This window comes from Micropterus salmoides, unplaced genomic scaffold (assembly GCF_014851395.1).
Source record: "Micropterus salmoides isolate LMB-PRFRI ecotype aquatic unplaced genomic scaffold, ASM1485139v1 Ms_hic_scaffold_6, whole genome shotgun sequence".
Classification (NCBI taxonomy): Eukaryota; Metazoa; Chordata; class Actinopteri; order Centrarchiformes; family Centrarchidae; genus Micropterus; species Micropterus salmoides.
Window position 1 is genome coordinate 33,137,094 of NW_024044348.1, and position 27,872 is coordinate 33,164,965.

The window sequence follows — 27,872 nt, forward strand, 5'->3', positions numbered from 1 at the left end:
CGGTTGTAGAAGCACACAAAATGACAAATAAACAACAAGTCAACAACATGGGGCAGGCTAAACGCTCCGCTGCTGAAACGCTTCTGATACGCTTCCAGTGTGAGTTGACGCCGGGCTGAGGACGGGTCAAAACCGTGGCGCAGCCGTAACGTGGCGCACATGCCGCCTGTGTGAGTCCAGGGTTACAATTTACTGGTGATTGACTGTAAAACTGTTGAATAATGTCTGCACAACCGCAGACAATTACTGAGAGAAAATGGGGAGTTCTCCAGAGGATACCACTGTGCCAACCACTAATTCAGCAACATTGAAAACATATTTAACTCTCCATTTGTAGCAGTTGCCCCCACTTCCTTATTTCCTGGGTGTAAATATTCCATCTAGGTTGGTTTTATTCAGCTTCTAAAAATCCACTGACCACTTCATTCCTCCTCACTGATGGGAATGAAGCAGCTATAATGGAGCGTGCCTATCGACAGTGGTGAGGACAAGTTACTTTAACCTTCAGTTTCCTCTGCAGGCGGACTGAGGCTACATCCTGGAGCCTATTTACCCAGAGTGGCACACCGAAAAGCCCTGAGATTAAATCTTCATCCCGCAGCTCAGCATCATTCATTTGTCCTGGCTCACCTGAGGCCTCGACGCCAGCAAACATTCTCCCTGGGGACCGAGAGACAACACAGCAGCGAGATTTACTCAGCTAGTCAGGTCAGGCTGCTGGGGGAGCACAGATGTTTGGTGGGCTTTGTTCTGTACCTGTGTCGTGTGTTTGTGTGTGAGCATTTCACAGTAACTACCTGCCAACTTTCCCCAGTTTCACTATGTGCATATGTCTACTTGAGGCTGTGTTTCTCTCCAACTACCTGCCATTTAACTTTATATAATACAGTTATAACTTTATATAATAAAGTTGTATGGCATATAACTACATTTTCCGATGAATGCTACAAAGCAATTTATTGATATTAAAAACCATTAATATCATGTCAGTGTTTCCACTCTCCTCTGAGATTTTAGTCATCATTTGTCACTATGACTTTATAAGAAATCAAAAGGAAAAACATTTTACTGAGATTACAGTAATGTACTTTGCTTGTCTACAAAAAGAGCACCACAGGATATTAGGTAAGAGTTACTCATCCAGCAGCTAATAGCCTACAAAAAGCTCTCCGACATTAAATTCACTGTAGCACAGGGGCTCTGTTGGCATCGTCAGGCAACTGCAACATGAACACCAGCATTTACTGTTGACTGTACTGCTCTCAGTGGGTATCCTGCTGCGGCTGGCTGACTGCTGGCCTGTGTTTCTGTCGCTGCTGCCTGGCTTGTGTGAATAACCACCTATGCCTGGCTAAACAAGGCAATTTAATCTGTCTTGTTTTATTTCCTTTTGTAAATAAACTCTAAAGTGCGTCACCGATAAAATCTTCCTGATTTATTTAAGTCTTGTTTAGAAATTTCCAAAATACAAAGGCCAAGCCCATGAAATAAGCTAGCAGCTTGAACCAAAAAGGCCACTTTTAGTAGCATGTCTGAGAGTCCTCTAATATGGAGTTCCAAACATAGACTGTATATAAGAAGTGGATGTAGTCATCGTGCGTCACCTGTTGGTTTGTGGACTACCATTTTGAAGAGTTTGGCTGATAGGGCGGCGCCATGTTGATTTTTTGCAACCAGCGGCACCAGACGTGACCACACTTGGACGAGACGGTGGAGCTAACGGCCGTGTGTGGAGTTAGCTAGCTTGCTTAGCTAGGTGCATCTGTAATTCATGTTAACTGTCATTTTAACAAGGCTGACAATTTTGTCTAACAAACAACAGGCTTAAAACTAAATGTACTCACCAGAGAAAGTGAACAGCCAACTCCTAACACGCTTTTTCAACGGCGCTGGTTAAATTTACACAGTGCCTGATTGACAGGTCGCCATGGTAACGACTTGTCTTAAGGTGTTGGGAGTGAGGTTTAGTCACTGCACAGCCTCGCTGGCTTCCATCACACAGGCTTATACAATACAAGACCAAAGCAAGGCAAGTCTGAAATTCTTACTGACAAAAATGAATGCAATGATTTATGTCGGTTTTTCTGAACGTTTAGCATAGCCCAAACATTTGCGTCCCCTTTTAACTCTGTTGTTTGCGGGTGCAGGTGGATACACATGTTGCGGGAATGGGCGGCTGAGCGGTAATGGTCACAAAATCAATGGGAGCGGGCGGGAGAGGGATCAAGAAAACAGTCCTGCGCAGGTCTCTTAATTCACGTCCCAGACCGGAAGCTTCCCGCTTGGTTCCAAAGGGTTCAGTATTAAAGACATAAATACGACATTATGAAATAAATAATCATATACTTAATACATTGTGTAAAATACAAATCTGATTTCAAAGTGTCACTTTCCTTAATTACATTGTATTTCATAATGACACTTTTAATTTAATTAAGTCATTATGATAGTGGAGTTAAGTCAAGTAAATTTGTATAGCCCAATATCACAACTACTACTACCTTTACTGCCAGCCAGCTAGCTAGGTCATGTTGGCTAAAATGGCCGCAGAAAAAGACTGTCAGTCTTATTGCTCATCACAGAGTTGTGTGTCTTTGTCTGAGAGACATTTTTGGAATCAAAACGATGCTGCTGTTAAAACTAGCTCTTCACTTTCATGCTGAGTAATAAGCTCACAGGCCAGCCTAGCTAATATGATGACTAGCTGCATAGCATATGCAGTCATGTAAAGCTAAATGAAAGGACATTTCAGTTTCTGTGTCTGTGTACAGTGGTCATTTACAGCAGAAGCTAGTTGGTTGATTCAGAAGCACATTAGCTAACAGGAACAAACTGGCAAAATTGTGATTACAGTTATTGAGCTTTATTGAGGGGCATGTGGCTGACTGACAGATGAGGGGGTGGTGTCTTGGAAAGTAACATTATGTGTCATTACGAAATAAAAATGTCTATACTCTATACTCCAATAACTATGTTATTGTGAAAATAAGAATAATAAAATACCATTTCAAAATAATGATTTTACCTTCATTCCCAACTTATTTTACACTGTATTGGTTTATTCAAATATTTTACACAATTTAATCAAATCTCTTTTTTTATAATGACTAATTATTTAATATTGAACACTGACTCCATACTGCAACACTTATATATAGCAGTAAAATGATGATTGATTTCCTTTTGACAATGGCTTCTCCCTATGCTCACCCTCTGTGTTATTGCTGGATTAAAGTTTAAGCATTAAATACACTTAAGCAGTAAGTACTTTACACTTGCTGCTCAGGGGAGGTTCTTTAAAAGTCAACCAACACAAAATAGTTATATTTGACATCTTAGAGGAGAGGCATGCTATCCACCCTGAGCTGTTAGTCCCCACTGATCCAGCATGTTTCTACAAAAGCAGAAAAGTAATGTAAAAATCAAATGTTAATATTTGAGGTTTGTTTTATTCTGCTACTAAAAAAAAACTGAAACAGCTGGGTACTCAGTAATGGGAATGAACTATTCATTATAATGCTGACCTGCACACTCACTAGACCTACTTTTACATCCAACTTTAATGGGCATCTCTTTGGTCCAGTGTTAATGCTAATACAGAATTGGTGTTTCTTTCTACACACCGCATGCTCGCATTATATATGTGCCATATTTGTTATCAATCGACAAGTTACCGGCCCTTTAGTTTTAGTTTACAATGGTATGAGCCAAGAAATGTGGAGAAATGTGTTAGTATTTTAATTGACTCTAGCTTGTATTTAGCTTCTTGCCACCTCTGTAATTTGCAGAGGATTTGCAAACCAATTAAAATGTTTGCAGAAACAAACATTTTAATTTACTAATTTTTAATTTCATTTTCATTTCTTACTGTTTTATCTGTGTAGTTGTACTTCACATGGATTAAAGAAGGGAGTTGCGTTTGCACTTTTTACTGTGTCTCTGACCATGGCTGGAGGTTTGTCTGATGGGATGTTCAGTGAATTTGTGCTTTTTCATAGGATTGCACCTGGCATCAAGAAGCATCTTTTTAGAGCTTAAGAGTTTCTATTTTTCTCCTTTTGGGCTGAGCTGAAAAGGACTTAACTTCAACTTCTTGAGTAACAAATTAAAGTAGGTTGTTTGAATTCACAACTGGCTAGCCTGTGGGGCTGTTCTGTTTCAAACTATAATTCATGGACTCATAGCCTTGGAACATGATAACTGCCTTTCAATCAATCTGCTCTGCATTTCCATTCATTTGGTGAGCTTTCAAGCTGCTAAATTACTCACTCCTTGTCTCTGCTGGAAACATTTTAATCATCAAAAACATCACCTTGAGCATAATTATGTCTCTGTTACACCAAAAGCGGAGGGGACAGAGTGGGGGATTGTCCAAGCCCTGCCCACGTGTGATATCCCTAATAACAAGGATATAATAAAAGGCTATGAGCTATACTCCAACATCAAAAGCTATTGTTTAATTTTGGCCAGCGGGACGTGACAAATCCGTAATTAAAATAGCAAGCTGAGTGATAAAACAAAGCCACTTGCTGGGAGACAGCGGATCCGGTTAGATATGGATCTGTCATTAGGCTAAAGAATTGTCCTTTGCCTTTTCCGCCTTTATCTCCCTAATGCGGCTACATTTCCCCAGGATTGGCCTTTTTCAGCTCGGCGTGGAGGAAAAAAAAGCTGATCTCAATGAACGTCCTAATCAGTCATGGTTTGCTTGTTTACCGCAACGAAAGTCAAGGCCACTGGTTCATCCAGAAGATGAACCAATTGCATGATGGCACTTTGTGTTTTAAATTGGCATCAGAATGACAACTGTGCTAGCGCTTTTCTCATAATGCCCCCAATCTCTCGAGCTTATTTACCACTGCATGTGTACAGGTTCAACAAGAGGGCAACTACAATTGGATCTTTATGTTATTTGTTCATGTTTTTTTTTTTTCCTGCAGTGAGAGAATGACAACAGCACTATGGTATTCAGGTGGCACAGCCTGACAACCAAGATACGGTATGCTCAGTCTTTCCTCTAGGACTATTAAACTAATATAACAATATATACAGTATATAATTTTTTTCCGGAATTGACTTAAAGATTAAACAGTCTTGAATAATGCATCTGGTAAAGCACACTGGAATCACTGGGGTGAGATCTGCAGCAGGCGATTTCTCATCACATGCAGCTGTTTTAGCAGAAGACAGCATGGCAGAGAGCAGCAACAGACTGTTCCTCCTCTCCACCACTTTACTCTTATTGCTGGAGCTGATGTCAAAATGCACAGAGCCCGACAGAACAATAAAAATTACCCAGAAGACTGGTGGTGGAAGCGGACTGACCACAACATTAGTGAAATCCTGATGAACACAGGTAAGGATAAGAGTGTGTGAGTGCGTGTTTTTAATTTATGTGTGCTAGTGTGACTAATGCTGGACTGAACTAGGGAGGTGTGTGCGTGTGTGTGCACACGTGTAAGACACCCTGGTAGCAAGCTATTCTCCTTGATAAGAAGGTTTCAAGTAAATTAATGAATACATTATGTATTGTTGGCCGAGTATCAAAAAAGCAGCCATACTGTATCTGACCGGAGTGAAGCTCTTTTGTTGACACATGAAGCTGCAGGACAATCTTCACCTGAGCAAGACCAGCAGCACAATGGGAAACTAAGGGGCCCCGGGGGAACCCAAGGGACCCCTGACTGAAGAGACTTAGAAGAGGTGGAGAGAAGCAAGGTAACATATCGCAAATTCATTCTACCTACAATGTTAAACCTACACCCACACAGATTTGTTTTCACTGTCAAACACCCACACACATACTGTGGATGTACACATGGATACACATAGACATTTCCTTTCCTTGTGTGTGTGTGTGTCCTAAGGGTAAAGAATACATTCATATTCAGTGAATGATCGGCAGAGGCAGAACCTGTTCGGAGCCATTTTGTTTTTCCAGCCGGTGGCAGAAAGCAGTGGCCATTACGACCTTGTGATGAATTCAGGGTTCATTTCCTACAGTTTCCTTTTTTATGCACGCACACAGAATTAAATCTAAAAAGAGACAAGAGATGCAGCATTCTGAGAGGGAGAACATTCTGTAAAGCCTGCACATCCCTGGTCTAACTATCAATTCCAGGTGCATGGTAATCGGGAGAAAGTTTCATTTTTGCCCACTGTCATTTATTCATTAGCTCGTAATCAGATCTCCTGTGCAAGGCATGAGACGTTATAAATCAGTCACCGGCTGGACATTAACAATTCATGCAATTCATAATACATGAGAGCCGTCATTTATTTATTTATCACCTCTAAATGGGATTTCCTTCCTTCTCATTGGCTCCAACTCAGAAGTCAACTTCTGTTACCCTGACCCACGACCATTTTGAGAGCAAGCCAAGATGCAAACAATGCAAATGTAAGCTGAAAGGGACCAGGGTTGCCTGATCTCATGCGCTGTCATTCAGACAGACTGACTAAATCCGGTTGGTTTGACCGGTATCTTCTGGAAGGGAAGCAGCAGGCGCCAGGTTGCGGCTGGCTGCTGGCACAGTTGTTTTCTGCTGATTCTCTTGAGCAGTTGATGTAATTGTGAGTAATTAGGCCTTAAAGTGGTCTTGTCTTTCCCCAACCTGGAACATGAGTCCCAAGGGAGAGTGAGTGAGGTGGCTGTCTGAACACCAGTAGCTTGTGTACAGAAGGCTGCTTTTGTCTGAACAGATCGTATATGAAAAGCATGGAACTGTGCCACCAGATGCCAACACCATATGATCACACTTTACATGACAATAAATTATACTATTGCCCTGAGGGTCCCAGTGCTTCTTATTGTAAAGATAAACAGCAAAGTGTAATGGAAATGCCTCCCTGACCAGAGATCCTGCACTTTTCTTTACAGTATGTAACATTCTGTGGGAGTTTGTCTGCCTTACAGTTTTAGTATACTTAGCCTCATGGTTGAACATCAATTGTTCAAAGGTTCTTTGTGTATCCATAAATGACAAAATAATGTCTAATATTGGTCACCCGTAGCAATGAGGGACACGAGACACCAAGACAAAGGAGTGCTAACAAATAGAAACTTTGCAGGGACTTACGGGTGGCTGGCTTATTGCAGTTGTGTCCATGTCTAAAGTACTGAGGGTTCTCCACCACAGGAATACGAGTCATCCCTATGACAACCGCATCAGGACCCGCATCCAGAGTACAGGGGGTAATAATCCCATGGTTGACATGATGAAGAGGACTGGCAGAGTCTTCCTCACCACTGATCACAGCTACTGGACCTGGAACGAGACAAAGAAATAGTGAGTTATTTAACAGTTCAAAGTCAAAAGGTGGAGCTCAGGTTAAGCCTTTCTGACTTTATATATATATATATATATATATATATATACACACACAGTATTGACAAAAGCTTTGGGTCGCCATCCTTTAATATGGAGTTGGCCCACCAGTTGCAGCTATAAAAGCTTCAACTCTTCTGGGAAGGCTGTCCACAAGGTTTAGGAGTGTGTTCAAGGGAATTTTTGACCATTCTTCTAGAAGCACATTTGTAAGGTCAGGCACAGATGTTGGACGAGAAGGCCTGACTCACCTGCTCCGCTCTAATTCATCCCAAAATTCAGCTTGGGGTCAAGACTCTGTACAGGCCAGTAAAGTTCTCCACAGGTTGGGACAAGAAGGGGCCATCCCCAAACTGTTTCCACAAATGTTGGGAGCCTAAAATTGTCCAAAATATCTTGGTATAATGAAGCATTAACAGTTCCTTTCACTCAAACTAAGGGACCAAGCCCAACCCCTGAAAAACAACCCCACATCATAATAAACACCATAACCTTGTCCATCAGATTGCCAGACAGAGAAGCGTGATTCGTCACTCCAGAGACCACATCTCCACTGCTCTAGTGTCCAGTGGCGCCGTGCTTTTCACCATGTATCTGACGCTTTGCATTGCACTTGGTGATGTAAGGCTTGGATGCAGCTGCTTGGCCATGGAAACCCATTCCATGAGGCTCTCTACGCACTGTTGTTGAGCTAATCCGAAGGCCACACGACCTTTGGAGGTCTGTAGCTATTGACTCTGCAGAAAGTTCACGACTTCTGCACACTGTGTGCCTCAGGTTTCGCTGACCCCGCTCTGTGATTTTATGTGGCCTACCACTACAAGGTTTCTGTTGTTCCCAATCGCTTCCACTTTGTTATAATACCACTAACAGTTGACCATGGAATATTTAGTAGTGAGGAAATTTCGCTAATGGACTTATTGCACAGGTGGCAACCTATCACGGTACCATGCTTGAATTCACTGAGCTCCTGAGAGCGACCCATTCTTTCACAAATGTTTGTAGAAGCAGTCCACATGCCTAGGTGCTTGATTTTATACACCTGTGGCCATGGAAGTGATTGGAACACCTGAATTCAGAGGGGTGTCATAAAACTTAATTTCTTTGGTTATTGACAAAAACTACACCCACACATTTATCTCCTGAATAAAATACCGTTGAACCACCCTTCCATCTCGACTCTCATTTCCCTGGCCTTAAGTAGTGTTCTGGTCGACAGTCCAGGTGGAGAGGAGTGATGAATACGACTGGTGGCTTGCAGCCCTGCACCCCAGCTGTTCACTCACTTACATTTTCAGTATTTTCTGACATTTATACACAAAACGATAAATTGATTAATCAAAAAAGAAATAATAAATTGCACATAAATCAACAATGAAGCTAATCTGCAGACTAATTCTTTCATTCATTCTTTTATGTTTCAGTCTAGGAAATGACTTACTACACCAAAATATCTATACACACTTGAAGCATTTTCTGGTAGTTCTCTGCTGGTTGACTTTATGGTGTCATACAAAACATTCCTGTCAACCAACCATAATTTACTGTCAGCCAGTGTGATCCAGTCTCCTGTTCTATCACTGCTCTGTCATAAGCAACACACGGCTCTGACAACTGCAATCTTCAGTGGGGCAATAAGGAGGGATGGTCACAGCAAGTGGATATAAAGTCGACAGCCAACAGTAGCTGATTCAGTGGAGCTGTGACACTGAATCTGTTTACCCACATAGTTGAGCCTGTTGCTCACCTTGACAACACAGTAAATAGTAATCAAGACCCAGTCATGTCAAATTATAGACCCTGAGCTGCAGGGGGTGAGGTGTGATGAAGTGATATGTGAGCAGCAATTTATTTACAAGATTTGCTCTTATGCAGGGTTCTCATTCCTGAGCAGCAGCTTTATTGGAGAGATGTGCACAGCCGAGCACAAGTCTTCACCGGTGACTACCTACCCAACCACTGGGGACAAGTGTCACACCACAGCTCTAAATCTCTGCTGATGCCTCTGACCCTCCACTTCACAGCACAGGCATAAAGACGTATGTGCAGTACACTGCTTCAAACATACACTACACTTGAAATAAAAACCATACATAAAAAGTCGTGATGAGTCATGGGTAAAAGTCATTTAAAAGATGGGGAAAGATACCTCAAAAGGATTCTAGTATTATGTTCTGCTTTTAATACAATATGAAATGGAATGAAAACCCATCTGATCAGACTCCAGTGCCAGATGGATGAGGCCTCTGGGAACGCCTGGCCTCACTCCAAACCGCAGCTCTCACAACTACACAAAAACCTCCCACTTGATTCTTGGAGAGATGAAGGTTTTCTGACGAGTGAAGGGGAAATTGGACTTCTTGACTTCAGAACATCCTAAAAATTGCATTTATGTTACCTGAGTGATGAAAAGGCCCAACGGCCTCTGAGAGGGTTTTTTATCATCTGAGACATTCCCTGAGCACAGAATGGAATTCAGTACTGGACATTTTCCCCGAAACGTCTATCTGAGAGTAAAGTTCCTCTCTATTAAACCAACTTTGATTTATTCAGGAGAACTGGAAAATGAAACGAGCCAACTTTCACCTATTTTTTAAATTCTTTTCATATCTCATCCCTTTTACAACTTTTTTTAGTAGTAATATGGTTCATACAGAAGGTAAATTTAGCTGTGTCTAATTCAGACTTTGACTAAGGACTTTTTTTTATTGTAATTTTTCTATCCCTTAAGTTACTACATTGTTATGAGAGTTGTGATGATAAATATGTAAAAATCTACTTTCATGGTAGGATACTATAGGACAATTACCCAACCCAGCCACAGCATGTTCACCCTGCTGCCATCTGGCCAGCGATACAGAAGTATCTTCTGCCATACCACCGACTTCAGAGCAGCTTCACCTCACCTCATCTACCATGTGTGTTTGTGTGTATATATATATATATATATTAGGGCTGTCAAAAATAGCGCGTTAACGACGTTAATTCGTTGTTTGTCGTTAATTACGTAAATTTTTTTAATGCATTTCACGCATGCGCAGTGTGACAAATTATTCAGGTCAGGAAAGTGGTTGGGACGGGAGCTAGAGGCGAGATGGAGCAAGGTGAGCAAAGTGGGCCTATTGACGGATTCAAATATAAAAAGAATGATGATGGTACAGTTAACAAGTACAAGGTTATTTGCAAGATTTGTAACAAGGAGTTTCAATTTCACCGGAGCTGTTCCAGCTTGAGGTACCATGTCAACGCCAAACATGCGTTTGCTGGGTCATCAGGTTCAGCAAGTGGTTCGCGCCAGACCACGCTGAATTTTCGCGGGCCATTAACAAAATCAACCTCAGATAATTTGACCAACAAAATAGCAAAATGGATTGCAAAGGATTGTAGACCCGTTAGTATTGTAGAAGACTCAGGTTTCATTGATGTTTTGCAAGTGGCGTCTCAAGACTCATCCTATAGGCCACCGTCAAGAGCCACAGTTATGACGAAAATCCACGAGCTCTATCAAAACGAAAAAGAAAAAAGGAAAGAGGTCTTGGCTCAAGTAAATCATATCGCTCTGACAGGAGACCATTGGACATCAGTGAATAACAACAATTACCTCGGAGTAACTGCACATTTCATCAGTGACACGTGGGAAGTCTTTTGCGCTGACTATATTAAAAACTGAGGAGCGTCATTTTGCGGAGGCTTGTAAAGAACAGTTCCTGTCTGTTGCACGTAAGTGGGACATCGAGGGCAAGACGACAACAATTGGGACTGACAGTGCACGCAACATGGTTGCCGCAATTCGACTAACACGCTATGAACACATGAACTGTGTCGCTCACATGGTGCAGAGAAGTGTCACGGTGAGTCTTGCTGAGAGCGGCTTTGTAAATGCTTTGGCCAAGGCTCGCAAAGTTGTCGGTCATTTTAAGCACAGCCCAGCAAATGCTGCGGAGCTTCAAGCACAACAAGTCAGCCTGGGAAAGAAGCAAGAGCCATTGATCCAGGATGTTCCAACAGGTTGGAATTCGACGCTAGAAATGGTCAAGCGCGTGAGCAGAAATAAAGAGGCTGTCATCGCAGCCCTGGACACTTCTAGAGCCATGCAGGTAAATCAGTCTGTAACTTATCAAATAACATTGCTTTGATTATTTTCTGGAATGAATTAAACCAAGTCAAATATCAATAACTTGTATGTAAATAATAATAATGATAATAATAATGATAATAATAATAATATGTTGATAACCACTGTTCTAATAATAGACTGTCTCTGTGTGCATGTGTGTGTTTGTGTGCGTAGGTATGTAACTGAGCTCCTGGGTGGAGAGGCCTATGTCTCCTGTTCTGTGGTACTAACTTCTCTCTGCCACTGTTGTCTCAAGATGGAAGCCTGTGATGAGGACCCTGCATATGTGATGAGATTGAAGACCAAGTTCAAGGAGGACCTAGCATCCCGTCAAGAACAGCTCAACAATGCATGGCTCCAGATTGCTACAGTTTTGGATCCTCGTTTCAAAGACTTGAAATGCCTGCCCAAGACAGACAGGGAAGCGGTGTGGACCACACTTGAACGGATGCTGCAACAAGAATCACCCAGAAAGTCTTCAAAGACACATGATGATGGGCCACCCAGGAAGAAAATCAGCCTTCTGCAAATGGGCTCAGATTCAGAATCAGAAGATGAAGAGGTCCAACCTGCCATACAGAGGTACAGAGCAGAGCCCACCATTAAATTGGAGGACTGCCCCTTGAGGTGGTGGGCATCTCATTCAGGAGCCCATGAGAAGCTGGCCTCACTAACTCACAAATATCTAGTCACTCCTGCAACCACTGTTCCCTGTGAACGACTTTTCTCAGTTGCAGGTCACATTGTGAACAAGAAAAGATCAGCTTTACTTTCAGAAAATGTGAACAAATTAGTTTGCTTCAGCAACTGGCTGAAAGATGATGAAGCTCAGTAGATTTGAAAGGTGATGTTCAAACAAAAAGACCAGTTTCAGTGCAACATGTTATAGTAGTTAGAAACTGGATTTTTGAGCAACTGGATTAAAGAATGGACGAAAAGGTAAAAGATTGTTCTTTGGTTTGATTTAAAAGTTTTATTGAAAATGTTTTTTTTTTCACATAAAAACGCAACAGATGACTCAAATTGTGCAACAATATGGTAGGTCACTGTTATGATTTGACTACATTTATTGCTTTATGTTCAATTGAATGCTGTAAATTGTACATCCTGGTTAAGAGGAATGCCAAAGAAGAAGCGATGGGACATTACAAAAACAAATATTATGGTGTGTAGTATGTTTCAGCTTGATTTAAACCACCATTATTTGGCTGTGTTAATAAACAGACATAATATGAAAATTATGTATCTGTCTTTTTATTTATCTTTTGGTATGCATTTCAGAAAAAAAAAATGGTTAGGATTCAGGTGTAATTGCAAATAGTGATTAATCCTGATTAATCCACTGAAAATTCTGATTAATTTGATTAAAAATTTTAATCATTTGACAGCCCTATATATATATATATATATATATATATATATATATATATATATATATATATTTGCAAGTTTGTGGGACCCATAAACAAAACAAGGTTGGCTGATAAAAGTTGAAGACAGTTGACTGCACCATGACCTATGCACCATGTTCTGATATCTTTTTGGTGTTAATTTGTGAAAGAACCACTGTCCAGCAATTCTACTCACATTATTCACATGTAAGACTTTCTGGAATTACATTTGGTCTCATAATTGCTCTTCACCGCTTTGCACCGTCCACCTCTCTGCACACAACTACTAGCATATACGACAAACAGAGCAAAAGCTCACCTGTGAGGAAGACTGTTACGTGCGCAATCTTGATGCAGCGCGTTTCCTCTTTGCCAGTTTCTTTGTTTGCCTGTCACGACTCAGCGGCCATGAAGCAGTTATGCTTCAGTATGACGACTAGCCAATGTCAGCGTAGAAAGTCACGGTCAGAGAAGAAGAGAAATGGTTGTTCTGCCACTTTTTGTCGGATAGAAAGGCGCTCCCCTGTGGCTAATCAAAATAAAACTGCTAATAAAAGACAGAATTGTCTGAAAACACCAATAACTGCAGTAATGACAGTAATAGAAATAGTTTGCGGTCTTGTTACCATCAGAATCAGCTTTATTGGCCAAGCATGTGTACACATAAAAGGAATGTTACACCATCGTAAAACCACATCATGAAACTACATCTTGCAGCTGGTTAGCTTAGCTTAGCACAAAGTCTTAAAACAACTGGCCCTGTTCAAGCTAAAACCCACCTGCCAGCACAAATAAAGCTCACGGATTAAGACATTGTATCTTGTTTGTTTAATCTGTACAAACGTGTAAGAGCAAGATCAGTTGGGTTTTTTTACCGTAGGACAGAGCCAGACTAGCCGTGGTCACCTGTTTCCAGTCTTTATGCTAAGTTAAGCTAGCTTCTGGTAGAAGCCTGATATTTACTGTACAGACATGAGAGTGGTATTGATCTTATCTTAGAAGATATAGAACACAAACTGTTAAGCCACATTGTCTAAGAAACCCAAAACAATAATTTGTATCATACATATCTGACTGGTTCCACTCCAGCCTCTCACACAGCTGCATCTCACACTCAAGTTGGCAAGAATGCAACTGACCCTCACAGGACACGCCACCACTGGGCAGAAAATCATTCATTTAACATGTTCAGAGCAACAGACACCAATTTGTCCAGGGATCCCTTCTGGAAAAGTCTTAGATCACTGTGGCATGCCATCGTTTGAAGATTAGTTAAATCTCATTGCTCACATCCTTCTATGCTTTGCTAGCCAATATGTTTCTCCAGCAAACATCCTATCACTTTTCTGTAGGAAAATATGTTACTCCAGCTGAAATTCCTCCATTTTTCAGGAGACATGTCACCCCATGTCATCGCTCAATGTTTAGGTAAGGTGCAGTTCGAAGGTGCATTAGCTAATTCAGTCAAATCAATTGATCAGGAGTGATATTTGCATCATCTGTTTCTCTTGAGTTTAAAAGTCAATCTAATTTAGTCTACAGGATTAGAGACAGCGCCACCTCTCCCTCCTGGGTTTTAAAATGGGCTCGTTCATTAAGGTATTGTCATAGGCCAGCAGGTGCATCTGTGGATCATCATCTGTGTGATGATTTAAAAGCACATGCAAACCTTTGAACTAGCCACCTTTCAGACACAAGCCGCCTTTTATCTCTAAGCTTTGTTCGCCTTGTTTTTTCTTATAGCTTTTTAGCTATTGAGTTTTGTTGATAAATAAAAGCATAAAGCATTACACCGCTGTCATGATAGATTTCTTGCCCGAGATTTACATTGTGTTATTCCCTATTACAACTTAGTGTACCATCAAAATGATTTTAAAGTTGTTGTTTGAAGATAAAATTACTACACAATGTTGCTTTAAACTGCTGTTGTTACTTTGTGTCTATAGGTGGTACAGTTTGGACTGGAACTTTCTCTCATTGTTTATGCACTATTCTCCTCATTGGTGACATTAGACGATATTAGTATGTCCATTCCTCATTCTTCCTCCTCGTTCTCTGCTGCCTCTGGGTTTTTCTGGTCTCACATGCACAGTTTATTTTCTCCAGCTCTCATTTCAAATTTCACAGTTTTTTATTATATTAATCCAATATTATATTATTCCAAACTGAGTGCTGAAGGTGATTCTCAGGACAAAACATAAATCCCTCAAAAAGCCAGTGGGTGACTCTGTGGGGTTTTCCCTGTGGTGGGGGAACACATTTTGCAGAGTGTGATTGCTTCCGTTCCACCTCCTTGTGGTAATTATCGCACAGATTTCTTTCAAAGGTAGTTAATTAGGACTGGAATTAACTTGAGGACAAAAATGAACAAGAGAACACAGGAAGTATAACTCACTGAGGCAAGGCTCCACTTCCAGTTAATGATGGATTGATAAACAAATGAAATCCATATGCGAAAGGCTGAAAAAAAAAAACAAGTAAACATCGTGCTTGTGATGAAGGAAAGACAATGGGTCTGCCAGACACATATATTAACCAACTGCTACAGTTCTTAGAGCTTTTTTCATGAATATATAAAAGATGGCATTTTGCTATTTAGTGCCAAGACTATAAAGCTGTTAATTCACTAATGTATTGCTAATTTCAGCAAATGTCTTAGGGAACATCTTAACAGCAGCCTTCCAAACACAACGCTTCCAAACAAGAACCTTTTTACTCAAATCTCAAGTATGCTAAAGCAAACCAGTAAGTCACCTAACTGCATCAGTGCTATAAAAAGGCCAGTTAATTGCTAAATGCCACAATCGTGTCAAGAAGCCTTGAGGTTATGAGCAAAACTCAGATGACAACTCCCCTTGCTGCACTGCAGAAGACCTGTAAACAGCTTTTCTGACAAATGCCCCCAATATGTTCGTTCGACCTCCCACTCACAGATGAGACCCCATCCAGATAGCAGCCTCTGTATATACTGAAACACCCCCGGACTGCGTACTGTTCTCTCTCCAGTTGATGGTGACCAACTGTGGGGAATATTGAGTGCTAGCTGATATTTATGGTTCTCTGAAAGGTAGGCTATCCTATTGGCACAGCACAGCTAAATGTGCGCTCCCTTTTTATCAAGGTAGAAACAATACCAACAATAACACTGAAGGGGAAGGACGGCCTAGTCGAGTCAGAAATAAACATGCATTTGATATGTGCTGTAAACCTACCAGTCATTGCATCTGTAGCCACTTGTACGTCCTCTACAATCAAGCGTCTACACTGTGCTGAACATTATCTGCAATAACACAGGACTGAACCAATTACAGTTTGTGCTGCTGTATATCTGTGGTCTTGATGCTCAGAATGATAATAAAACAAAACACTGAGATTGTTATTCTGACTCTGTTCCCACGGTGCCCTATCAGTTTTTATATCTTTGACAACACATTACCCTGTAAGTTCCCTGCAGACAGACAAAGCAATTTTACACAAGTCTGAAAAGTGATGGAAAATGACATCATCCAACAGCCGAGCTGTCCCAGGTCGGTTCCTTAATTTATGACTACGACAGAGTCAGGATCTTTACCAAAACTGGGATCTACATTTTATTACCTGTTATGAGGCCAAACACAAATTGAAAGCAAAACATACCGCAATCTGAGAATATATTCAGAGCCATAAAAGTCTCCACTCAGTTTGGGGTTTCATTCTTCTCTCACGGCAAGGTAATCACAAAGGGCCAAATGAAAATCTCGTGGTGGCATTGTTATGGAAACTAGTTTGCATCATAAACTCAGCAGTAAAGGCAACAGTGCATGCATACACACATACAGTACAAACATATGCACAGCAGCAGCCACACACTCAGTGGCTATATTTCTTGTCATGGCATTAGAATATTTAGCGATTCCCCAACGTCGAGCATCTGACAGAGTTTGCATGTAAATCACAAAGGAGACCCACATTCAGTTACTGCAGCCCACAAAACGGCTTGATAGCTGTGCACATCAGTCCTGTGAGGGAAGCCTCTGCATGCTGATGTGTCCCACCATCCTGCTGGTACACAACAAGTGTTTATGATGGTGGGGAATAGCAGAGAGGTAAATTATTAGTCAGACACAAGATATGATTTCATAATTGTGCTAAATTCAGGTAGGACATTTGGGTGAGGGTTTACGTAAGATATATCACCAAATTCAATCAGTTCAAAGGTAGCATTGAACCTGAACGATTCCCTACTGATAAATATTTATAAATGTCTCTGTAGCTAGACAGACAGCTACTTCATTGTGCTCCCAAGAGAAAAAAAAACAGATTTCACAGTCTGCACATGGAACATCAACAGAGTGTAGCTGAGTACCTAAAAAGGTAGCTGAAAACCCAAGAACCCTAAAAAAGTTTATTTGCTATTTACGGATTGGACAGTGTACCCCAGGGGTTTTCCATTAATATTCACAGAGGTCCAGTTAGAGAAAATTTCTCGAAGCAAAGGTCCGGAACATCATTACGACTAACTTGCTTTATCATTCAGTACCATAACTTATTGTTGTATCAACATATGTTTTTAGTCAACAACAGTTAAGTTTTCACATCAAACCGGAGGGATGATAAATAACTTCTCTAATAATAAATTCTTAATTTAAGTCAACTAAAGGCTGCATTAAAAAATACACAAGACAGTTTTTTAAATGTGCATCTTAAAATAAAGTGCTTAATTTCAGAAAAAATTAAATAAAAAGTGTAGCTTGAAGTGATTGAAGTGTAGTCTCAACCAATTTTATAATAAACACTCAACACATTTTAACAATTGAACAGTTTTAATACCTCCTCTTCACTTTCATTTTCTCTCAAAAACCGCTTCCCTACTTTCTCTTTTTCAGCGAGAAACGTGAGCGCTAGCTTGTCCTGCTGGCTAGAATTGTATTTTGTGTTCCCTCAGTTCAGATTTGAGTGGGTATGTTTGCTGAAATGAGTGCTTTGTCTCCTAGTGGTGCTTCACATTGCTGCTTTTAGTAATCGGGATCATATGAGATATTCTGGGTTTGAACTGCCCGTGGGAAGAATGTACATGTAAGAATCTGTACCTTCTTTTCTCTTTTCGTCTCTCTATTAGTGACCTCTGGTGTACCCCTTACTGTATGTGCATCCCTATACCACCTGAGAACTACCGAAGTCTAAGACACATCTGCAGGCTAAAATGCTCACAATGACAATGCTAACCTGCTAAGTTTTAGATGATAATGTGTAGCTTTTTCTCCATCTTTGTAAAGCATTCCAACAAGCGCAAATTAGCATGAGAATTAATTTGCTGGGGACCATGAATATTTGTATCAGATTTCGTGGCAATCTAAGTAGTAATAAAGTCATTTCACTAAAACACAAACTTGTCAATCTTGTGGTGGTGCTAAAAGAAACATCAGGGGATCACAAGAGTTACTAGGATTCATCTTTTGAGAGCCATGAATATAAATATGAGTTTTCATGGCCACCTGTCTGATAGTTGTCGGAATATTTCAGTCTGGACCAAAGTGGTGCACCGACCGACCTAGCCATCCTGCTAGCGTGGCTTAAAAGCCACTGTCCCAGGAGAAAGGAGGTGAGCAGCAGACTCTTGTGAATGAGGCAATGGAGGTTTAGAATACAGCAGTGAGAAGTTGATTAATTTTTAATCAGAGGTTTTACCAGCTGGTTAAGGTAACAGGAGCAAGCCCTCTACGGGGGTTAAAATGAATTGGAGGCAGCACATTAAGGTCATTGTTAACCACTCTTTCTGAACATGGGAAGTCTCATTTCCTCAGCGTTCATTCATTCTCAGTTACACAAATGCACACAAAAATAAATCAATCACTTGGGTGACAGTGTTCTCCTTTCTTCCCATGTTGCTCTCTCCTCTCCTTTCCTCTCCCATGCACTCACTTTACTTTGTTTTTTCTGCACTGTTTCCCTGATAACTTTATTTCCATTCAATGGCCTTTGTTGTCAGGAAGTTGAACAAAGTCAGTCAAAATACTAGCAATCATACCAATAATTATTAGAAAGCAAAGTGATCAAAACCTAAGTTCCTCTATCAGCATGTTTTCCTTAAGCAACTGCTGTTTCATCATGACTTAACTGCAGTTTTAAAAGGACTCATTTATTTCATCTCACTCTGTGATGTCCCTTTCTGTCCCTGCAATTTTCTCTTTCTCTTTCTTGTTTCCAGCCCCAGGGGTCTGCATTTCTGCCTGTTGGAGGGTTCTCTATCAAACACATTTGTTAGCATGCGAGGTGTAGGAGGGAGTGAAGAGGAGGCATGGAAGTGTGTGTGTGTGTGTGTGAGAGAGAGAATATGTACAGGGGGTCATTCTAATTACACATCTAATCAAGACGTACGAACGCAAATCATCCTTCACACTCCTCTGCCTAATCTATTGCATACATGCTGGGCATCATCTCTGCTCTGTGCTGTATCTGCTGTTCCAGAGAGAGCACAAAGGGACAGGAGTGTGCTACAGCTGTGAGGGGCCGTCGAAGACTAAACTGAGAGCTTGGCATATGACCTCTTCTGCATTGTATTAATTCATCATCACGAAATTAACAGCTGATTGACTGAAACACATTTTGACCCGCTCTGTCTACTCTTAATACTCAGCTACTGCTCGTAGCAACTAAAGTATTTTTATTAATGACAGATCTCCATCCATCCATCCATCGTAAAAAGTGACCTGAGCCAAACACAAGCTCACATTTGACAAGCCCACAGTCTCTCCCTTCTACCAAAGTGATTTTGACTAACCACAGGCAGTGTGAACTCTGGTCTCTGGTGTCTAAGGCCACGTTCAGACAAAAAGTAGCCTTGTGGGGAAAAAACTCCGGCAAAACAAAGGGTCGTCTGGCATAAAGTTGAACTACACTCAGCTTTAGCTGCAATGTAACATGATGCCATCCAGCAATGTGCTGCCCCTACATTTAAACTGTTTACCTTGTGATTTAATGAGTGTGGTTTTATACATCCAAGGAACTTATATAACTAACTAATTATAAAAACCAGACCCGGCGTCTAATTGAGACCTGCGTTTATTTGTCAAATAGTGTATCCACACCTGGCCAGTTAAAGGGACTCTGCTTCAAATTGTTTTACAGGATTTCATTGTAGCAATCACAATAAATTAAGAAACAGTGCAGCTTTTACAGTTTCTCACAATTGCTAAAACACTAAATACCATTCTCTGAACCAAATTTTCAATGGCCTAAATCCATTTGCAGAATAAGTCACTCTTTTGGCAAACCCTTAAACAAGTTCAGGTAGTTAAGACAATTTTTTTGAAACTCTCATCCACTTTTGCAAAACTCTAAACACATTCTCACCCACTAAAACACATGTGATGCATTTGTGTTGCAAATTGGTAAATACACGCGGCAAAAGTTGAACACAGCTGTCATCTTTTACACACAACAACTCATAATTCTGCACACTTGTTTCTAATGATGTGATCAAACCAATATGTGGTCAAGTCCCTGGCCAGCGTAGTGGCAATGTCACACTTTGACCAAGCTATAAGTTAGGGACAGGTTCTCTACTGTCATTCAACCTTGGGGCCATATAACACTGAACATTTTCTTACTTTTCTTTTGGTCTTTGGAATTTTGTGTTTGAGCGTGAGCAGCAGGATCATCAGTTGCCAGTGCATCCTGTCTATGGGACGATGTCAGCTTTCACTGTGGTGTCCCGCTAAGCAAGTGGTTCAACATCACCCAGCAACCATTGATTCATAAATGATTACCTGCAACCATACAGCCCTTCAATCCAATAAAGGAAATTTCCTCTGCCTGGTGGTGGAAGGTCTATGATGGAAATTCATTTACAGTTTCTTACAACTGCTTACACACGTTTTCAAAACTATGTCTCCTTTTTTCAAAACTACGTACAATTCCCAAAACTGCACACACAAAATGTAAAATGCCTCATATATCCTTCAAAATGAAACATTTGCATCAGACACTTTTTCCATAATAGTAAATTATTGGATATAGCATTTACACACTGTTGTTCTAAATCTAAAGCTCCTTTGTCTTTGTTCTAGAGTGAAACTCTGATGAGAGGTGTGGAAAAGTCCACTGTAAACACCAATGCAGTGTTGAAGCAGCAAATATTTATTTGGCAAAATATTACAGTTGTAACAGTAGCACAGTGTTGTATCCAGCAGCATACAATGAACAAAAACCCATAAACATATATAAACCAAAACTATAATTTTTACTTTTATTGCCAAGCAATAATACTTATTTTACAATACTGTGTTGCCGAAATAACCAACCAACAGATTTTTGCAACCTTTTGTAATTTCTCAAGTTGGGCTGGACTTTCAGTCCAGCTTCTCTCATGGTCAACCTGTGGTTGATCACAAGATCAGTAAGTGTGGCCCTGATCAGATCAGATCAGTGATGGCTCTCCTTCCTTCTCTTCTTTGCCCTCCTCCTCCTCCTCTTCCAACTCTTCCTCCTTGAACTTGTCCTCGTTGTCTCCTGCCTCTCCCTCCTACTCCCCTTGCTCTTTGTCCATTGTTGACATCCATTGTTCAAAACAGGTAATCTGACCTTTGACCTATGTATAGGTCTACTTTATACTAAAGCGGTGATTGATTAGTGATCAGTTAAGCAGTTAGTATTTGCACATGTGAGGAGTGGGTGTGTGACTGGTGAATAAGTGTAGCATTTTTGTGTCTTAGATAGATAATCGTGTCTAGTGTTTTGAAAAAAGTATTTCATGCAGTTGAAAACGGAGTGAAAGGCTGAGAAATAGATAATGGTTGTAGAGATTTGAGGTGAGGTTTTGCTCTTTGAGTGAGAGGTTTCATAAATTGGGTGACATGTAAAGATTTTGTGTGTAAACAGTTGTGAAAACTGTACTAGGGAAAATCTCTTACAGGCAATGGAATTGGCCTGTGGTGAGATAAGTGTGGAGTATCGTCACCGTAAGGCTGCATCCAGCACACCTGAGGGTTTTCTTCCTTTGCGTGGCAAGGGACAAGGTTGCATGTGATGTAGACAAAGTCCTCTGGCCGGACCCAGCGCAAAGACGTGATGCTGAGGCAGAATGGGTCTCTCTCTTGATTTTGATGCTGCACAACATTTTTGAGTGTAAAAGGCTTTTCATTTAGATTGTTCTTTGTTCTTTGGGATTACAATACTGTATTTTTATGCAAGTGCTGAATATACAGATATTCAACACTGTATTACTTGCAGTACTTACTGTATACTATATATTTACTGTACTGTAAGTTGTTATTACTATACTTTTTAAATTGGAAAATGTGTTTCCTATATACAAAAAAATATTTTCTGTAACAACATGCCATGGACACTTCTCAATTTTTTGAATGCTCTGTAGAGTTTTACATGTTGACTGTCTGTGTTTATGTTTTTAAAGCATTGTTTGATTTTGAGCATAGATCACATGGTTTTGAGGCGATTGTTTGGTTTTGACAGAAGAGTCAGTGGTTTTGTGAATGTAGTTCAAAGATTAGGTTTTGTGTTTAAAGTTTAGAGAAAATGGGTTAAGATTTCAAGAAATGTGTCTTAGCAATTGTGAAAAACTAGAACAGATCTGCAGACTAACTTCTCCTTTTTTTTGATAGTAAATATGTAAATTTGGAGACTTGCCATAAAGGACAAGAACTTCTCACCCCTGACAAGATGTGTTGCTAAGATAATGAAGTCACAGCAAGATGTGATGAAACCAAATACCCTCTCTTTGATTGCTTTTGCAAAGAGAAGAGACTGAATACACACTTTCTTGTCAGCCCTTGATATGGTCTAAGATAAGGTTTGCCAAATGCCACAACCCTAACCCTAAAGGAAAGTAACCACTTCTTCCTCTTCAGCAAGATCTGAAATAAGAATAATCAGCTGTCTAACTAACAAGTAATCCAGCTAACCTTTCTCAACACATGTTGCCTTGATGTTTAACCCAACCTTTGGGACATGGAATGAGCAAGTTTTGTATGTTTTAGAAAAGGACTGATTGACCATAGTGATGTTGAGATTATGTGAATTTTGCACATACAACTTAAATTACAAACACTAGAGTCAGGTGAAGACCACGCAGGTTCCACACCATGTATCCCTTTAGACAAAGGCTATATTCCTTTGTCTAAAGGGAGTGCGAAAAAAGAAACTTTCTGGAAGAAGCTTCCCCTGTGTCCTAACACGAAAAAAAGTTGGAATTCTACATCCTACTTCTTGTCTCTGTCAGCGCTTCAAAACAGTAGGTTAAGTAGTAGTTTTGGCTGTGACAAAGAGTTGAATAAAATATATTAATTCCCATTTAGAGAAGTTAAGTGCACAAATGTTAGCGTTTTTCTGTTGTTTTCACTATCAGATCACATACTTCAAGTAATAATTAATAATTCATCTATTGTATTTGTTCATTCCCTTATAAATCCTTTATTTATTCATTTATTGGGTATTTGGCTATAAATAAATACCCTCAGTTGGTAATCAGTAAGAGGTTGTCTGTATTTTCCTTGAAGCAGAAGACAAGGACAATCTATCAAAGAATTCAATTCTGTCATAAGACACTGATCAAATTTTAATTGAGTTTGAAATAATTCGGTTTAATGTCCCTATTTAGGGTGGTTCCCCGAAGATAAGTGTCTATTAAAGTAGTGTTTCTCCTACAGCATTGTTTCACCAGTATCTTAAATAAGATGCCCCCAATGCGGGGCCAACCCTGCAATGTTTTAATGCAGGTCTGAATAAATCCTAGAGATACGGTGGTGTGCCTGAAACATGTGACCTAGCTGCTGCACTATCCAGACCACCTTTCAAACAATGCATGCATTCATGTACCTGCATGATCAAAATCCGAGCTGGAACATATGTAGTCTGGTCTGCGGTAAGGTGATCTACAGAAGGGCAAGGTGACTTCCATCTTCATTTTACCACTGCATCACTTTCATAATAACATGATGCATTTATACCTTCACAGTTTTTTATTTCAATCTTCTACCAGCAACAAAAATAATGTACTGCAGGCAGTTAATGTCAGCCATAAAAGAATAGAAAGATGGATAAATATATCAACGGATTGATGGTAATATGCGTGTCAATTAAACTAAGAACAATCTTCCGCTCTTGTCTCACTTTGGTCTCCATCCATTACATATCTACTGTACCTATGACATATGCTACACCATACATTCTGGTTGCTCCGTGGTGAGGTGCTACAGCGGGCAAGCAGACCGGCTCTTTAATATTTCAGTCAGACTCCCGGCAGACTGATGGCTTACAGGGGCAGCCATGCAGGGCGCATAGCCAAGGTTAGCTGTAACATTAACCTCCCTTCGTTTGAACCGGAACACTGTACTACTACGCCCAGAGAAAGGATGGCTCTTATTCACCGGTTCTTTTGGTTGGAGTAAGAGTTTCATATCACATAATGCCTGATCAAATACAATACATAGCTGGTAAATTTAGGAAATATTACTTTAAATGTTGATGCATTTCTAAGCTGTTAAATGGGTCTTTACTGCACCATAAGTAGTAGCCTATACGCAGGGTTAGGGAGTAACAGATTACTTGTCACGGCGTTATGTAATCAGGTTACAAAAATAAAGTAACTGTATTCCGTTACAGTACAGAAAATAAAGACGTAATCAGATTACATTTTGAAAAATCGGGGATTACTCATAGGGATTACTTTAAGCAGAAAGTTTCCATGAAACAGGAAACGCTGTGCTATTTGCCTCCATATATGTTTTTTTTATAAGCAGTAGATGGTAAATCTATGTGTTTCTGTAAAAACAAAAAGCTATGGAGGGACGTGGCACAGGCGTTGATTAGCGTTTACAGTTGCCAGTAGCGCCAAATATGCAGACTGGTTCCAGCTCTCAGTGAGTGAACACGGCAGCTGAACCTGGACCGAGCACAGCCTCCGAGACCAAGAACGTCCAGTTTGACCACTGGGAATACAGTACCGAGGTGGTTTTCTTGTCGGGTTTAGCTCATGGCACCCCGGTGCTGAGTAAGCTAATAGAACCGCTAGCAGCACGGCCAAGTTAACCAACCGAGTTAACCAGCCACAGATAGAGGCAGATAGGCTACAGTTAGCGGTTTAGCAAAAAGTAAAGCTAACTATATCCTATATATTGAGGCTGTGTTTGGTCAAGGTCATGCCGTGTTCAATGGAAGGTTGCTGAGCAAGGTTTCGTTGCCCGCTCGCCTGGTGTCTGGTTCCCGGTTGAACCCCGCCATCACTCCCTGCTGGGTCCCCCCACCCCTGTCCTGAAAACCTTCACTGCTTGAGTAAAGGTGTAAACACCTTCATACAGTCTATGGTAAACACAAATACTCCCCCAGTGCTCTGATCTCCCAGTACGGGCAGAGTGAGCTAATTTGACCAGTAGTTGCACAGCTAACTGAGCTGTTAACTAACTTCAGCAACAAGTAAAGTTAATGGCTGTCATGAAAGTTAGTTATCTGTCCGTCATGAAACTCTGTGAATCACAGAGTTGAGGCAGAGCAGCAGGTGGACATCAGAGAGAGAACCAGATAATATTTAAATATTTCTCTATCAAATATGATCCAGTTTCTCCAAAATCAATGAAGAAAGTTGTGTAAACACTGTGCTTCAGCAGCATTTTATTGAGAAGTCTTTGCATTGGACGCTGAATGAATACAACAAGTTAAAATAGTTTTCCAAATGACAAACTTAAATGTCATCAAGAATACCTACAAAACAACATTTTTGTGCTACTTGGATTACATTGCTGATTACATTTTTAAACAAGTAACTAGTAATTGTACCGGATTACCGGAAAGTAACCCTCCAAACCCTGCCCACACGTAGAGCCATTTCAGCATGGTGCTATAGTAAACTGCAATTAAGAAGATTAAATGCATCCAGTTTGTAAATTTGAAGCAAGTCTGTTTAAAATGTTTTTATTAGCATCTAAAGGACAATTTTCCAAACTCCACTCTATGTTAGCCAAGATTAGAAATGACCAAAACTTGTCATTAATCTCAACAGTTTTTTGTGTTTTCACCAAAGAGGGTCAATGCTTATTTTCTCTGTGTAGTGTAGTAAAGTAGTAACTTTCTAAAATAACCATAAAGGGTTCTGTATTAATGAATGTATTTCATTTACAGAGCACATTTCATTCATTGCAGAAACTTAAGTATTAAAGAACAAAGATCATTTGAAATAGTTCTGGGACCGATCAGTTTGTTCCCCTAAAATTTTGAGCTCTTACAATGATTCATTTCGTCTTTCCACATGGAAGCTTCATCCAGCACAAACATACTGCAGGAGATGTCACGCTGGATGTACAAGAGCGTCTAGGCATTTCAAACAAAACAAACATCAAAACTTCTCTGAAGGCGACTGCTGTGGGCAACACGTTGTGAAACGGAACACATCATTACCCACAGTGGGCTGTCAATCAGTGTCATGTGCATAGGGATGAAATTGCTAAATTTAACTTTCCCTGCAGACCCTGTGAACACATCCATGTCAATGTAAACACAGAGGACTGTGGACTTGAAGCTTCAAGATGTCTCCTTGTCTGATTTTTAACACAAATCAATCAACCAAAACTCATTTTGCGAGGAGCTGGGAGAGATGAACTGGGATCCTTCAAAGAAACCAAAACATAACAAGCACTGAATCAAGATGGGGGGGGGAAGCAAAACTAAAATGTAGGTCGCCTAATCCGCCTCACTATGACTGGGGGGCACCAAGAAAGAATAAGAGAAGCAAACCAACTAATGCAGCCAATTAAACTCCCCCCCACCCCTCCACCCAAGCTCTCCCTTAGCAAACACTTCAAAGTGCTGCCATCAGCGAATGGCAATAAAGTGAATGAGCTGGCTGTAAATGGGCTTAGATGCTGGGGATGCTGAGGCAGGGGACTGTCAAATGATGCTCATCACACTGAGAAAACAGTGTTCCCATGTTGTAAGAGCAAAATGGGTGTCCAACATCTTCCAGGGAGAGGCAACACAAAGTCTGATGAAATACAGCAGCTTATTCAGCGAATGGACATTTTTGTTGATGGCCAATGGGGTCGATGGCTGTGTTTGTGAGTGCTATGAAATGAGAGCTACATTATTAACGCTCTGTGTCAGAATGTCCTAGAAGAAAGAGCAATTTCCCAGCAGGAGCTCTGAAATGACACCCTCTCCTGACGACGAGCCTGACGACTAAATCTGAGAAAATACAGCGGTGGAGTGTTTTTGTGAAATGGAGGATAGGCCCGGTGTAAGCTGAGAACAGCCGGCTCCGTCGGGGACAGGCGAAAGGAGAGATTTTAATTTTCCAGCTCCAGGTAACAGTATTTCAAAGAGCAGAATTGGGGCGTCTCATTACACAAAATACATTTCACACAAATCCCTTCCTTTACATAAAACCCTCAAGTTTTCTCTCTTATTTTTCTTCCTCTGTCCATCCAGTCTTTCTCTCTCTCTCTCTCTCTCTCTCTCTCTCTCTCTCTCTCTTTCTGTTTCCCTTCCAGAGCCCAGCTGTTTTGTGTCCTCATGGGCATTCGCAATGGGACGATTTCCACACCGATCTGAGCGCCATTTAAATAAACATCAACAGAAGATGTCAAAAGGAGCTTGTGAATAACACCAGAGGCTTATCCTCTTCCACAGCTTTAAAGAGGGAAGAGGAGCCATCCAGTTCCTTCATTTCTCTCTTTCTGTATGCTGTTTGAATAACCAGCATCCAGCCTTCACTGCTCTGGCTGCGTCCACTTTATGTAAGCCAGATGGGCCAGACTGCAGCTCCCAGTAGGGCCAGCTTTCTGCTTTCCTGGAAGGGTTTCTTATAATATAGACATTTTTTCAATGTTCACTCGCAGGCTCAGTGCCATGTTTGACTCTTGATTAAAGATGAGGCAATTTATTTCAGAGCCATTTTTGTTGTATTTGTTGAGATTCTCTTTACATCCCAAAAACAATTAAAACATCAAATGCTCCAACTCAAAAATGAAAAATATCAGGTATCTGTCGCAGGACAGATGATTTTATTCAGTCTGGATGGAATGATTGGCTGGCCTACCTAGTTGTGTC

The 27,872-nt window shown here is 40.7% G+C and overlaps 1 protein-coding gene across 4 annotated transcripts in view; it reads right to left on the bottom strand.

Annotated features, from left to right (window-relative positions):
• ntrk3b (neurotrophic tyrosine kinase, receptor, type 3b) overlaps positions 1–27,872 on the bottom strand; it is a 186,780-nt gene that overhangs the window by 35,502 nt on the left and 123,406 nt on the right. For all 4 annotated transcript variants that reach the window (XM_038702148.1, XM_038702145.1, XM_038702144.1 and 1 more), the window contains one exon: positions 7,080–7,268. In XM_038702148.1, the coding sequence (XP_038558076.1) occupies positions 7,080–7,268 (189 nt within the window). The remainder of the gene's footprint in view (positions 1–7,079; positions 7,269–27,872) is intronic.